The sequence below is a fragment of the Gopherus evgoodei genome, chromosome 6 (assembly GCF_007399415.2).
Source record: "Gopherus evgoodei ecotype Sinaloan lineage chromosome 6, rGopEvg1_v1.p, whole genome shotgun sequence".
Lineage (NCBI taxonomy): Eukaryota > Metazoa > Chordata > Testudines > Testudinidae > Gopherus > Gopherus evgoodei.
This window is the reverse complement of record NC_044327.1, coordinates 88,631,586-88,647,018: the sequence shown is the minus strand read 5'-3', so window position 1 is coordinate 88,647,018 and position 15,433 is coordinate 88,631,586. Positions and strand designations below refer to the sequence as shown.

At 42.4% G+C, this 15,433-nt stretch overlaps 2 protein-coding genes across 4 annotated transcripts in view; one reads left to right on the top strand and one right to left on the bottom strand.

Moving 5' to 3' along the window:
- The window catches only part of CERT1 (ceramide transporter 1), a 141,953-nt gene extending 134,443 nt beyond the window's left edge, over window positions 1-7,510 (top strand). For all 3 annotated transcript variants that reach the window (XM_030566401.1, XM_030566399.1, XM_030566400.1), the window contains 3 exons: window positions 14-143; window positions 2,838-2,974; window positions 4,460-7,510. In XM_030566401.1, the coding sequence (XP_030422261.1) occupies window positions 14-143; window positions 2,838-2,965 (258 nt within the window). In that variant the 3' untranslated portion in view covers window positions 2,966-2,974; window positions 4,460-7,510. The remainder of the gene's footprint in view (window positions 1-13; window positions 144-2,837; window positions 2,975-4,459) is intronic.
- Window positions 7,511-9,559: 2,049 nt separating this feature from the next.
- Window positions 9,560-13,449, bottom strand: MED18 (mediator complex subunit 18). Its single transcript, XM_030567644.1, has 3 exons — window positions 13,349-13,449; window positions 12,303-12,387; window positions 9,560-11,428 (listed from the first exon to the last, which is right to left on the bottom strand). Exons 2-3 carry the CDS (start codon window positions 12,373-12,375, stop codon window positions 10,875-10,877), a joined length of 627 nt encoding a protein of 208 aa, XP_030423504.1. The 5' UTR covers window positions 12,376-12,387; window positions 13,349-13,449; the 3' UTR covers window positions 9,560-10,874.
- Window positions 13,450-15,433: the final 1,984 nt, after the last annotated feature.

Genomic DNA, 15,433 nt, shown 5'->3' with positions numbered 1-15,433 from the left:
AATTTCTTGGCAGCTGAACAATCGATGTGTTCGTGCCAAAATAAACATTGCTATGATCTGTCAGACGTTGGTGAGCCCACCCGAAGGGAACAAGGAAATAAGCAGAGACAATATCCTATGCAAGATTACATATGTAGCTAACGGTACGTACAGATTTTTCAATACAGTATTTTTACATTACTTCTAGGGTTTGTGATTACTGGCAAAAATAAAGTTCAGTGTTTTCTGCTAAACTTATTTTTAGATCAACATCTATGAACCAGTTGTTAGTCTAAATCAGAAAGATGTAATACAGGTGCCACAGTCACCAATAAATTCAAACAGTCACTGTGTGATTGGTTGGAAGAACAGTAGAAACACCAAATATGTTGCATCACACAATCGTAAATATAGAAAAAGAAACAGTGAATGTTGGAAAAAAGCCATTTAGCTGCCCTATTTGGGTTGATTGTCATACATCATACTTTCTTTAGCAGTGTACGTTTATTAATCTTCTGTTGTCAAGTCTGTTATTTCCGCAAACAACCTATTGGCTAGGCTGAGGAGAAGCTGCTGGTAATAAAGGTGTAAAATGGTCTTTCTTTCAAAATAATTAGCCAAAACAGTGGAAATATATTGTGTTTAGCTGGTAAACATCCCCAAGCAGCTAGGCTATAGATTTCAGTAGAAATTGAGAGGGACCACTTATGCCCATGCTGACCAAAATCCTCAACAGTCAGATATAAGATTAACATATCGTAAACTAAAATCCCTATACAAATACACGCATTCAGAGGCCTGCTTGAAAAAAGTAATATGGGAACCGTGTAACAGTCTGCCGCTTTTGTGGACGTGCAGAACATTTCTAACTAGCCTATGTATCTTTCATGTTTTCAACATTCTTACCCCCACTATTAAATAGCATAGTGTAGACTGAATAGTTACCTGCACATCTGAATATTAAATATATTACAGTACTAATAAGAAGGAAAGGTAAATCTAGTATTAAAATACTTCATAATTGGGTTTCATAAATGAAGACACCCCTCCCAGCCAAGTATTTTGTGTCAAATTTGATCTGAATTTTGTAGCAGAAACTTCAGTTTTGTAGAAGCTTCAAGTTTGAAGCATCAGTAATGACCTCCATTTATAAATCTAATGAAATATGAAAATAATTAAATCAGTATTCCTTGTGTTAGTGTGATGCTGAACTTAATTTTGTGCTGACCCTACATATATTTATGTCGTCATGCTGTGGGATATTGTATTTAAAATACTATCACTTCATTATTGGAAGGTGTTGGGGGAAGCTGGAGATTTTGACAGCTGTGTAGGGGATATTTGGAGCTGCATTGGTTCATGTTTGGAAGGTTTTTGCAACCACAAGGGCTAGAAACTTTTTTGTAATGAGGGCTTAGTTTCTGAAGCACAGTTGTGTAAAAAATGGCAGACACTGACAAGTTGTGTGGCTCCAGAAAAGAAGTACATAGGACCAAAGAGATCCATTTGGACTCTGTTTGTTTGTTATAAAGTATTCATAAAGTCATCAGTAAAACATTGAGAGTGCAGTAGTTGTGCAGGCAAATACAACAGCCATTGAGTGCTCAGCAATAAATCAAATAGCCTTTTGTATAATACATTTCTGAAATGGAAAATGTTGACAAGGACACTGGAATTATCTCCTGTTCTTTCTGAAAAATGCCTTAGATTATGGTCTTCCATTTAGACATCTACCAAAGATGGGAAAAAGAAACTGTTTTAACAGCTTCTCCTAAGGGATGATACCATTAAAAATGGACTGCAAATGGTTTTAAAATCTGGGCTCATGCCCTTTTCTGCTGCTTTATGACGTATAAAGAGGGCCTGAAAGATACTTTTCCCCATTTTGTTTTACCTTAAAAATATCAGGAATGCTAATTGTTTTTTCCCAGCTTTGCTAGAGGACCTCATGAATGTCTGAGGATGTGTTTTGTTAGCATTCATCCTAACAGGAGGGTGAGGGAATGTTGAGTTTTAATATGAAAAGTTTAGAATGGTATTAGTGTTAACAAAAGCAAATACTAAACAATCTGACTAAAATTCCCAGTTGCTCAGCTTTCACTTTGTAGACTCCTATTGCCGCACGACGTGATCCTATAAGAAGGTTCATGCAGGTGGACCCCTGCATCTATGCATAGTCCCATTGACTTCTTTGAGCCCTGCATGGATTCAGTGGTCAGCCCATGTGGATCCTATTGCAAGATCAGCACTACAGCCATCCAGGCTAGACAGGATATGATTTTCTCACATAAAAAACAAGCAGAATTGTATATAATTTAAAAAACAAGACAAAAAAACCTTTTGTGCCTTCATTACACTCCAAAAAGAAGCAAAATTGGTCAAAGCTGATGAGTTGTATTTTCCTCTCTGCGTGTCACTTAATGAAGCAACAGCCCTAATATTGCACTGCACTCCTGATAAGATGTAAACAGTGTCAATTATATACTGCACCTGCAGGCTGAGTGTTAGGTGTGATCCCAAATCCTGATCTGGAATTTGAGCCTGATCTAGTTCAGAAGTAAGAGTGCTATTAAGTGACACATTGTGGTTCTGTATAACCAGTAAACTGAAATAGTTCTTTCAATCAGTCTTAAATTACAAATGTTGAATGTTTGAGTTATAGTACAGATTTTCTGATGCTCATAGCTGTTGAACTAGTAATCAGCAAGAAATTTTGACTCTGGATGCAAAGGGATGGATAGTCAATGTTAAACCAGTAATTTGTTTTTTCTACAAATTAGTGTTAAGCATTTACTAGTCCAGCCGTATGCGTGTTTGTTTTAGAGTATAGCTTTTATCTAGTTTTATCTTTATTTTAGTGAATCCTGGGGGATGGGCACCAGCCTCTGTGTTACGAGCAGTGGCGAAACGAGAGTATCCCAAATTCCTGAAGCGTTTTACATCATACGTGCAAGACAAAACAGCAGGAAAACCTATTTTCTTCTAGTATTAACAGGTATTTGCTAAACTTCTTGTTGAGTTTTGGCTTCTGTATACATTGCTCTACATACTAAAATCCAAACAAAAAAGCTAGACAATCTAGAAAGAGGTTTATTACTGTAATTATCACAGCTACTGTGAGTGTAATCTATATTTTGATCTATAAGCTAAAGCAAAGTTGTTAATAAACCAATGTATTTTCTACATGCATAAAGAAATAATAAGGTTAATACAATTAGTTGACTTCCTACAAAAAATATAAAGTCTTTGTGTAAATTTTAAAAATGTATTCTTGCATTGTAGGTGATTGTCTGAGTTAAGTGAAAATCTTGGTTTAGCATAGGATATATTGGACTGAACAGTTTGACATATTATAAAAATGTATATTTTATATTTTTAGCAAACTAGAAATGCAGGTAGAAAGGATCAAGCACTGGCCTTTCCTCAAATAGCTGCCAAAATCAAACCGTTTAGTATTTGGTGTCTTTTAGAATAAGATAATGCAGTGTAATGAGTAGTAAAAATTATGTTAAACTTTTGTAAAAACAGAATGTAGTCATTCAAACTGTAGGAGTTTATCCGGGTGTGTTTTGGGGTGTTGGCCTCCTAATAGTTAAAGCAGGGACTTTGAGATAATATAATAGTTGATGTATGTCCATCACAGGATTTGACTGAACAATCTCGTTGTTACGTTGCCTAGTTGGCAGGATAGCCATGTTTTAGGATGTGTTACAATGGTTCCAATGCAATCTGAATTGTCGTTAATACTCAAGTATTCTGGTGGGTATAGTTTTGGGTTTTCACTGTCTTTTTTATAACATATATGTATCCGTGTAGGGATGGGGTTTCTATGCACATAATTCAGTCATAGATATAGTTTATTTATTAAAAAATGGCATGCGTTAAACATCAGCAAAAACAAAACTAAGTGCTAACCCAGTTTCAGTCATTCTCAGGGTAGCCCTGGCAATATTACTAGCAGACATGGGCCTTCATTGACTGGAAGATCTTAGTATGTACTCTTATGGTATTTGATTTAGATTATACAGTACGCTTCAGTATTCTTCATTATGTGTAAATCATGTCAAAACAATCTGGTGCCAGCAGTTTATGCAGAATTTGGCAGTTCTGATATTATGGAGGGTTGACAGAGGGTTTTTGCCTATTTGCTGTCCCAATCTCTCTCATGGTTGCCTGTGTTGAGTAGTTTTCATTCAGTGTACAAAATTCTGGAAATCTGGGTCATTTGATCCTCTTTGGTAGTGGTAGTTTGTCCCTATAGTTTCTAGCTCAAAACTTACTTCATTTGCATTTAGTTACAGAAGGCCTGTCTGAAAATGTGAATCATTAAAAACTCAAGTATTGGTCATGATCAAACAAGCAAAATTTGGAGGCAAGATATTGTTTCTAAATTGTGCTTTTGGAACGTTTCATAACTATTTCTCATTTTCTTACTAGTGTTCTAAATGTATTATGCTATGTCCTTTCCATGCTTCTACAGTGATTGAAACAAGACTGTGTGTGAACATTCCATGTTGGAGAAATAAACCAAATTGAAGGCTCCAAGCTGGAACGTAGGATCTACAGTCTTCTTGTGGCCCAAGTCCTAGGCTTTGTGTTCTGAAGTGAAGAAATACTGCAGCACCATGAGGCTGAACATCTAACACTAGCTGTCTTCTGCTAGCTCTCCTTGCTGAATCAGTGTGTAATTATAAATACATGTATTGATACGTGTATATGGATATATTTTTATTTGCTTGCTTTAGAGGAGAAAAAAATACAACTTTGAATCACCAACTTGGGTTACTGCTTCAATTTTAAACAATTTGCAAAGCTTTTGTTTACTGTGGCCCTTCAAGATACACATACGGTTTTCTGTTTTTGTGCATGTCTAAAAAGCACAAGACACAAATGCACATATAGCATCCTGTATGTGCTTTATATGCACAAAAACCTGTGGGTGTTTTTTTTCAGGTTTGCAGGTGACCTTTGGGCAGGGGTTTTGTTTTGCTTTGTATAATTATAGTTCATTGCTGCTGAATCATCTTGTTATGTAAAATATCTCTTAATTGAGGGCTGTCAATATCCACGACTTTCCCTTTTCTGTTATCTTACTCCAATGAAGACCTTTGGCTCTGATGGAGGAAGACTGTGAAAAGCTTTATTTTTTCCCAGATATCTTTATATTTCTATTGTATTTTTTAGTTATGTAATATGTGCTACAGAATTTATTGAACATGATTCAGAAATTTCTAGGTAGATTCTATATGAGAGGGCGAGATTGTGCCTGAAAACTACAACAGTAGTCTGTCCATGCTATGTTACATGTGGACTGTGGGTTTTGTGAAACTGCAAGAAGATATCCTGTAATATTTATTAAAGCAAATTGGACTACATAGGACAACATTCCCAGTCTGCAAGTAAAAGCGAGTACAATATTTCCTGGTCCTGCACATTTTTGTTCTCATCTTAATTAAAGCCACACTATGAGGTATGTTTAGAAAATTTGAGTTGCGTTAATATTTACTACTTGATCAGAAACTTAACAGAGCTATAAGAATCCACAGATTCTAAATGAAAAGTTCCCCTTAGTTGCTGTGAGAACTTGAATGCAAATATCTGCCTGCCTTTGATCTCTGGAAATAGCCATGAGGAGTGGACTGTGGGGGCAGAGAGTAGTACTCACTTGAGCAGGTATCTCGCTTGGCAGCCTTTAGGTGGAGATTATTCAGAGGCATTTCTTGGGCACTTCACTAACTTGTATATGTCAAACAACATAAGATTCAGATATATTTTTTTCAACAGAAAGCTGAAAGTCTTATTTAATATAGTGTTGCAGGTGCCTGGATATAACTACAAAAGAGTAATTTAATGAACAGTAGGCTGATAAATGTCTGATATCTGCACAATGTTGTAAGTGAATTACTCATGTCTGTTAGTCTTTATTCTGTATAAAGAGGTACAAACACATAACATGGTTACACACACACATACAGATTTCATGCTCTATAAAACTTTTCTCCTCTTTTATTTGCCTTTCTCTAAATGGTGTGCATGGAAAATGCCTTATTACAGAATAATTCTGTTCTTGATTTGAATATGTAGAAAAGTGCCTATATGGTAATGCTAGTAAGGCAAATAAGATTAAAATTGTACATGTTTACTACATCAGCAGTAAGCATTTTATATAACGATGTTAAAAAGAATTTCTTATACCTCAAATGTTTCATCTTTTTGCAATCAACTGAAAAATGATTCATTGACCATAGCCACTAATGGGAACTTTACACAAAGTCTTATGCCCAAAATACAAATGTTTAACTCCTTATTTGCCATTTCTGGTAACTATCATCGAACACAGGCAAGTAACTGTTCATTAATTTAATTGGATAGCTTTATTTTACAAAGGTATGGAAAGTTTACAAAGAAGTACATAAATCTTAATATCATTAGTTGCATTTGCACTAAATGTGATGTACTTTAGCAATTTATTCTGTAAATAAAATTACACTAAAGATACTATTTGTAAAGAATACATTTTACTTTTAGATAAAGCACTGGTCTTTCACTACAGCTAGCCCTGCCCAATCAGAAGTACAAGAAGCTCCTTACTGAATATGGAAAGAGTTACGGGTTTAAGAGTCATAAGTACTGACCCTTCAAATAAAAGCGTAAGCTTCTTCTCATGCTGTGCAAATATATGTTGCATATCCATTATGCCCTTTCTTCCAGAAGAGATCTCCGAACCTTTTTTGCATTTATGTCATCTCTCTCCTTCCTCCTCCAACACTTGGCCTTTTTTCTGCCAATTAATGTCACCTTAACCATATGTGTGTGGTACTGTTGATGAGCACTAGCCTCTGACTCCAGATTGTCATTTTTATAAGTTAAATCAGTTCTTAATTCAGCCTATTCAGACAATGCAGCAATCTTCACCTTCAAATATGATAGTGTCCCTTAACTTGTTATCTTGGGAACCTGGATCTGTCACCAAATTAGATCTTCTCCATGACTAGATACAGTTTTTATTGGGGATGAGGGGATCAGGAAAAGAGGTGGTTCAACAGTTTTCTGAATCTGAATAATTGCTCATAAGTTTCTCTAGGAAAAAATGCCATTGCACCTTTTGAGAGGAAATCACCTTTTACCTAATTGGGATGTGCTGGTTTATCTGAAGTTGTGTTGATTTTCTTTAAACTAATCAAATTGTCCAGTAAAAATCTTTCACCAGAATTTGTCAGTTTTACACATTAAGCTGTATTTGAATTGCCACTGTTCATCCACAGACTCAAAACATGAATTATACTTTTGAGTACCTTGAGTATGTAGAGTGTGGCTGTTTGTTCTGTGATAGCTTTATAATACTGATAAGTTTTAAAAATTAAAAGTTGGCTCTTCCATGTTACAATCACAAATTTAAAACCAGTATTTAAAAGTGAAAAGTATTAAAATATTATGAAAAATAGTTCTGGTTTGTAGTTATTTTTAACATTTAGTGCTTTGAAGAAGTAAAATGTCATACATAGCATTTTAATAAAATAACCAAACCTTTGCATATTTCTCATTCCTGGGTCTAAGAAATTAGCTTGTTGTAGAACAGTAGCTATTTTTCATTTACTGTGGCCACCTAGTGGAAACATCCAAAGATAAATTGGATTGATTTGTAAAATAAGTCTTCCTCTGAGGCATGTTAAAGGATATTGCAGTTTACTTTTTCTCTTTACTGATAACTTTAAAACTGTCAGTGGGGGAAGAATTTTAAAATACTTAAATCTGATTTCCCCACCCCCTGGACCCTCGAGTGCCCCCTGCCACCCCATCCAACACCACCTCTCATTCCTGACAGCCCCATCCAGTCACCCCTTCTCCCTATCCCCTGACTGCCCCCCACCACCCCATCCAACCCCCACTCCTTCCTGACTGCCCACCCCAGGACTCCTGCCCCCATTCCCTGCCCTCTGACCACCCCGACCCCTATCCACACCCCTGACCATCAACCCTCGAACTCTCCTGCCCTATATCCAACTCCCTGCCCCTGTAGTGCGCTGCCTGGAGCACTGATGGCTGGCAGTGCTACAGCTATGCTGCCCGGCTGGCGCCAGCCATGCTGTTGCTAGTGCACAGCACAGAGCAGAAGATCAGACCAGGCTCTGCAGCTGCGCTGCCCCAGAACCTCACAGCCCCACTGCCCAGAGCATTACGCTGGTGGCGGAGCGAGCTGAGGCTGCGGGGGAGGGGGAACAGAAGGGGAGGGGCCCTGTGCTAACCTCCTGGGCCAGGAGCTCAGGGGCTGGGCAGGAGGGGCCTGTGGGCTGTAGTTTGCCCACCTCCATTGTAGCCACATGCATCTGATAGCACTAGCTCAAAGAAAGAACCATGTGCTAGGTCATTCTGAAGCCCTAAAATCTGGGAAAATGGCTAGTCAAGGATGTGGGAGGTGGTGTTATGTAAACTGTTACTTTACAAAGTTGCTCTCCTCTTCTCACACACACACCCCTCCATAAACTTCTGTTTTATTGTTGGTATCCTGACAGGTTCCTTTACTCCTTAGTTCGCTACATACATTGTATGTTGAACTTCCTCTATGAGACATGGTGACAACATGGTGTGCAGGGCAGCACTGGAGGTGGAGGCAACATTTTAACAGCACAAATTAATTACGCATTCAATTGCCATAAAACAGATGATGCCTCCACCAACATTCTGACTTATGAAAATAAGCCCCCTTAGGCTCATTTGCTAACACTGCCTAGTGGAATGAGTAGCAGTTTTCTTTTGTAACTAAGTATTCAACAGACAAGTCTTGGCCAAATTCCAGCACAGGTCATTTTCTATCTACTTAATCTATCTCCCTCTGGTAACTGGAGACATTACTCTTCATTTTCCCTAGGTGTTTCTTTTAGCCTGTTGTACTGATGGCTGGTGCAGAATGGATGTCATCCCAGTCACAAGGGAGCTGAATAATTCCTAAACAAATATGTTCTGATAATGGAATAAGATGCCTTCTGCTTGTTCATTTTTGTACTAGTTTTATGGGTCACTAGTTTCACTGCCCAGATCTATTTGCCCCTGTGTGATTTAGAAAAGAAAACAGGATACCTTCAGCAGAGCAGGGTGTGGGCAGGCAGGCAGGCACCACTGCTTAAATCCTGAAATTCCATCTGGCACAGATTTCTTGGCTTCCCTATGACTGGATTGCTACACTCAAAGCTTGGAGGATCAGGCCAGGCACTGCCTCATTATCCACACCCTGGTGCAGTAAGCAGTGTCCTGTTGTTCTCAAACTGTGCTGGGGGAAGAACCCCTGCTGTATGCCATTCCACTACAACAGAGTTCTAGGGCGAGGGTGGTTGCAAGTTAATAGTGAAATAATCGCTCTGTGCATGTTTGTAGAGCATGTTAGGAAACATTTACATGTAACCTATTATATCTTTACTAGCATTAATGACATTTTTTGTAAATGAAGGACAATTGTAAGTGATTTACTGTACTTTATCATAAATACTAGCCCTGGGAGAGGGTGGTTAAAAGACCTCTTTCTGAAATTACATATTTGTACTGAAAATTATTGTATAGTTTGACACTAGACCGCAGAGGCATAGAATAAGGAATTGTTTAATTGAACAGCTCAGATCACCTATTAAAACCATCAAGATAGTCAATTAAGAGTGTTGGGCACCTACTGGTCATAAGTCTTTTAATGCCCCCAATTTTACCACAGCAGAAAACTGGAGGCAACAATTGCTCTAGTGGTAAAGAGTACACAAACCCCAGGTATTGTGTTTCACTATCATTTAACACAGTCAGAGGGGTCAGGCACCACAGTGTATGACTTTTAAAAAAAAGAAAAACAAAACTGCAACAGGCAATACTGTGAGGTAAATTTGGGGCCAAAAATTTTGGTTTTCCTAAAACTGACTTTTTGATGTACAGAATTATTTAAATTCCACTGAAAACACTGTTTTAAATATCTACAAGCAGTTACAAGAGGCAGAAACAGAAATTGACTAGAAATAAGAGAAATTGACCAGATTATTTTCATCCCCGGAGCACAGTGATGTACATAGAACAAACAGTATTAAAAGTAAGTTATGTTTTGAGAGTTCTCAGTTTTGAAAACCTCAGGTTGTGACATGGCTAAGGAAATTGGCTTTTAAAATCTATACTTTTTAAAGGGGTATACCTTTACTTGAAAAACTCATTCTCATCTTAGTTTTGTATCTGCTAGTGTTACAAGTAACACCTAAGAATGCTGACTGAAAAAAAATAGTGCAGGAAAAGATGTGCTCCTCTTTGACAACACTGTGCAGACAGTTAGTTGTATTTCCTGTCTCATGCAGTAACATTAGGACATCACTTGAGGGATGAAGCTCATGAACATGCTCTTTTACAGTCTTTGCAAGATGAGGTTATTAGAATAGAAGCAGCCATGCTGCAACTGAAGAGGCAGCAGCCAGCGATGTGCAGTGAGAAAGAAGACTGAACCTAAACATGTTCGATACTTTGGATCTCAGGTCTGTTCACCTTCTTACGAGTAAGACCCTTATTAATATTAATATGGAAGCAGAAACACTAATATGATGTAATAAAGGACATTAAGAAATGTTTCTATCCATGCTGTTTAAAGGGATTCTTAATAAGAAAATTCCAAATTAGTACATTTCAAAAATGTCAGCCCTGATGGTAGATCTGTATAAAGGGGAACATTAAGTGGGGAAAAAGTGATCCAATTGTCAATTACAGCAGTGACAAAACACACCAAAGACAACCTCTGCACTACCCACCCCCAAAAACCCAAACAAAACCTTTAATTTCTCAGTTCTTGCAAGAGTCATTCTGGAAGAAGTGTGTCTACATGCTGGTCACCAGGACCACAGAGAAAGAGGAACTAGACATACTTGCTAGGTCCTTTTCACTCACATGAGCCTTTTGGGGTCAATTTTCTCCAGGTGAACTAAGGGCTTTAGCTGCTCAGCAAAGTTTCGCATGTCATCAGAAACTACGTCTTGTCCTGCTGGAGCTACAACGCTCAGCTCCACGAGGTAGGAGAGAGACAAGGGCTCAATGCTATCAGTGTTTCCTGGAACCAGGATGCGGAAGATCTTGTACACTACAATCTTCATGATACCCTTGCGGAACACATGGCCCTTGGCGACAAACTCATGGTCCATCCGGAAGCCCATCTCCATCAGAAAGTCAGTAAGGTTCTCTGAGGTAGCAATGTCAACACAGTTGCGCACCAGAGCATGGCGGTTTTTGTCTCCCATTTCTGGCTGTCCTAAATAGCGCAAGTGCCAGGGTGTGCCAGTTTTGTCCATGGAGCACCGTGCCCTCAGGACAAAGGGACTGGCTTGCTGACCTTTCAGAAGGAACACCATCTCATGGTCCAAGAATGTCTCAGGTTCCATGTTGTCACACAGACCACGCAACCGGTGAAGGAGGCTCTCCAGGCTTTGATCCAAAACACTTCCTGGGGAGGAGAACAAGTTCATTATTTCACCAATGAGCAGTTTACTACTGCCCTTACGACTGCATGGTTTCATCCACCAGGAGCAAATATAACTCATTTTTCAAAAAGTAGCAGAGGATGCAAAACCTGCAGGAAACAACATACCCAGTGCTCTTCAGCTGGGAACCTGAAAGTATTTTACAAAAGTATTATTCCCCATTTCATTTTTATAGAAAGGCAAACTGAGGTGTATAACAGTTGAATGACTTTGCCCAAGATCAGACAGTCAATGCCAGTCAAGAAAAAAACCTAACTCTAATTACTAGTTCTAATTTCTGGACCACTCTCCCTACACAACACAACAAGGAGCTGCAGGTACATGAGTGCTGTTTTCCAATGTCTATACTCCAGACTGTTGCTACAACAGCACCACAGAGATACCAATATAACGTTAATAATTACACTGGAGAAGGTCACAAAAGCTTTCAAAGGGATTTGCAGCAGAACCAAAAAGTCCAAGGGAAACAGCAAAGCCCAAAACAAATATTAAGTAACCAAATATTCTGCACCAAAAAGGAGTTTTGAAATGGTGTGAAGGAGTGGGTGAGTTCCTTTTGGAGGCAGGGAGTCAGTGCACTGTCAGAGACTGATTGTCTGCTTCTGGAGAGTTTTAGCCCTAAAGGTCAATGTCTTTCACAAGACAAATTTGACCTCCCTAGTTTAGGATCTGATTGAGGTAAGGTCTTTTCTTCTCTTTCCTATTTCCCCTCTCCCCTTCATCTCACAATGTTAAAAACAGGAATGACTTTGGGACAGGCAAGCTGCGAGTTTTCAGAAGAACTTGGCAGCATGCCACTATGACGTGAAATCAAATCCATCTTCTTCCCAGCCTTACCTTGGAGTAAATACTCCATCATGTTAATGGTGCCGCCAGTGACAGGCATCATGGTAACAGGTGGGGCCTCCATGGTTTTGGTTTCCTAGATGAAGCACAAAGAAATCAGGGCCATGACTACAGCAGGTATTCAGGCGCAGGGAGACCCCCAGCGCCCCCGCAGTGTGTGTGTAGGGGGACACCTGCCCTTCCTTGTACGGGAACCGAAGCCCCGATGAGGGGCTCCCCGCGGGTACAACTTGCAGAGCGAGTAGGGCAACCGGGTGCGGCTTGGATATAACCACCTGGGAGGGGTCGGCTGCAGGTGAGCCGTGGGGAGGACGGACGGCGGGGTTGGGGGACCCTGCCGCGGGGCGGGGAGGACGGACGGCGGGGTTGGGGGACCCTGCCGGCGGGGCGGGGAGGACGGACGGCGGGGTTGGGGGACCCCGCCGCGGGATGGGGAGGACGGACGGCGGGGTTGGGGGGACCCTGCCGCGGGGCGGGGAGGACGGACGGCGGGGTTGGGGGGACCCTGCCGCGGGGCGGGGAGGACGGACGGCGGGGTTGGGGGACCCTGCCGCGGGGCGGGGAGGACGGACGGCGGGGTTGGGGGACCCTGCCGCGGGGCGGGGAGGACGGACGGCGGGGTTGGCGGACCCTGCCGCGGGGCGGGGAGGACGGACGGCGGGGTTGGCGGGACCCTGCCGCGGGGCGGGGAGGACGGACGGCGGGGTTGGCGGACCCTGCCGCGGGGCGGGGAGGACGGACGGCGGGGTTGGGGGGACCCTGCCGCGCGGCGGGGAGCATGGATGGCGGGGTTGGGGGACCCTGCCGCGGGGCGGGGAGGACGGACGGCGGGGTTGGGGGACCCTGCCGCGGGGCGGGGAGGACGGACGGCGGGGTTGGGGGACCCTGCCGCGGGGCGGGGGGCAGAGGAGCCACCCCGGGGAAGAGAGCAAAGGACTGGGCGGGGGGGAGCAGCCGGCCCCGGGCCGGGCACGTGGAGCGGGGCGGGGGAGCCGGTCCTGGAACCCCATGAGCAGGGCGAACGCTCCGCCCCTGACCTGTAGGGCGGCGGGGCGGGACGGGGCTCCCAGCTTTACGGGCTGTTCCAAAGATCGGGCCCGGCACAGCTCCGCTTCCGCAGCCCAGGCTGCCGACCTGCTCCCTCGCCCGAGAGCGCATGCGTCGCACCACCCCCCCCTCCAGGCAGCAGGCGGGCTGAGGGAGCGGGGCGGGGTTTCCTGCTCGCGCCAAGGACAGCGAGGGCGTCGTCTGCGCGCTGTTGGGTATGGGGAAAGCTGTGCGCGTGGCCTTGGCGCCCCGCCCGGGACAAACGCCCCTCAGCACCCCCGTCCAGTCAGGCCGGGGCACGCGCCCCTCCCCCCGCCTGGCCAGCCCGGGGCACGCGCATCTCAGCTTCCCCTCCCCAGCCAGCCCCGGGCGGACACCTTCTTTCCCCTCCCCCACCGATGTCCAGCCGGGGTCGCGCTGCCCGGCTAGCCCCGGAGCACAAAGGAAGAGGCTGAAGTTGGTTCCTTATTCTCAGCTCCTTATTGGTGGCCCCCAGTTCTTTATTCAAAGGCGAAAATTAAGTTTTCGGTAAGGTTAAATTTTTAGAAATGGCATCAAAACTAATTGCATCTGACGAAGTGGGTATTCACCCACGAAAGCTTATGCTCTAATACATGTTAGTTTTTAAGGTGCCACAGTACTCTGTTGCTTTTTATCAAAACTATTGCGATAAACATGTAAATAAGTAATTAGTTATTAATTAGAGCATCAAATAAACGGGGGTTTAGCTGACTATGTGCCCAAACAAGTCTTGGATGGCCTCAGCCCCAGGTGAGTCTGTGACACATCCCCATAATGCTGTTTCAAAGGAGCTGGTAGAAATTGCACCCAAAGCATCATTTTGTGCAGTGTGCTGCCGTGGCACTCCTCACCCCATTTCCCTTTTGTACATGGGACTTGATTAAGGCTCTGGGATTTCACTGATTGTACGTGACAAAATGTGTCTTGGGTCACCCCAACTGACACCTCCCCACTGCCCTCAGATTCTTCTGAAGGGGCTGGGATATGCGATTCCCTGACCCAGCTCAGCATGTTGCCACATGTCATGCTCCCACACTACTTCTATATTGTACATAGGGCTTGAATAAGGAACTGGGTTTTTTCTGTATGTGACAATATGTTTCTCTGGTCACCCCAAGTGACAGGTTCCCTTGACCATCGACCTCATCTGAAGGAGTTGAGAGAAGTCTCTTCCTGACCTGAAGCTTTGTTCTTGTACAATATGCTGCCACGTGTCACCTCCATCTTACTTTTATAGTGCATATGGTGCTTGAATAAGGAACTGGGCTTTGATTATCAAAATGGCAAAATAAGTCTCCGGTCACCCCGAGTGACATATTCCTGGAACCTTCAGACTCTTCACTACATGACCCAAAGATTTCATCTTTCATAATTTGGTGCCAGATGTCACTTCCATATTGTAGCTAGTACTTGAATGAGGAGCTGGGTTTTGACTGACTGCACATGACAAAACAAGTCTCAAGTCACCTCAAGTGACATGTCCCCATGGCCATCAGACTGTTTTGAAGGAGTTGGGACATGTCACTCCCTGCCCCCTGATGTTTCATTCTTGAGTACTACTCTGCCATACATCACACACCCACACCACTTCCATAATATATATGATGCTTGAATACAGCGCTGAATTTGACTCACTGTACATGATAAAACAAGTCTAAGGTCACTCTAAGCGAAGGTAACCTTAGAAGAAGAACTGATGGAGACCTCTACCAGGATTGCATCATCCAGGAAAACAAAATGCCTCAGAAATAATATGTTAAACAATCCATTGCTGTTTACAGTACACTACTGTTTCACCTTTCACTCTGCACATGTACACTCAGTTGTACCTAGGGTTGAATCTTCAGAGCATGAGGGTATGTGACTTTACACATGGATGCCATAGCATCAGTTGTCAAGAGACCAACATCATGCAAACATAAAATCTTATTTTTTGTGTACTAAATGCCTTTTGGACTCAACATACATATGACCATTGGCGGAGATGCTAACAACATACCAAAGCACTCCAACAATTTCTTGTTGGCTGGCATTACTTTCCCTGGATACTCTTA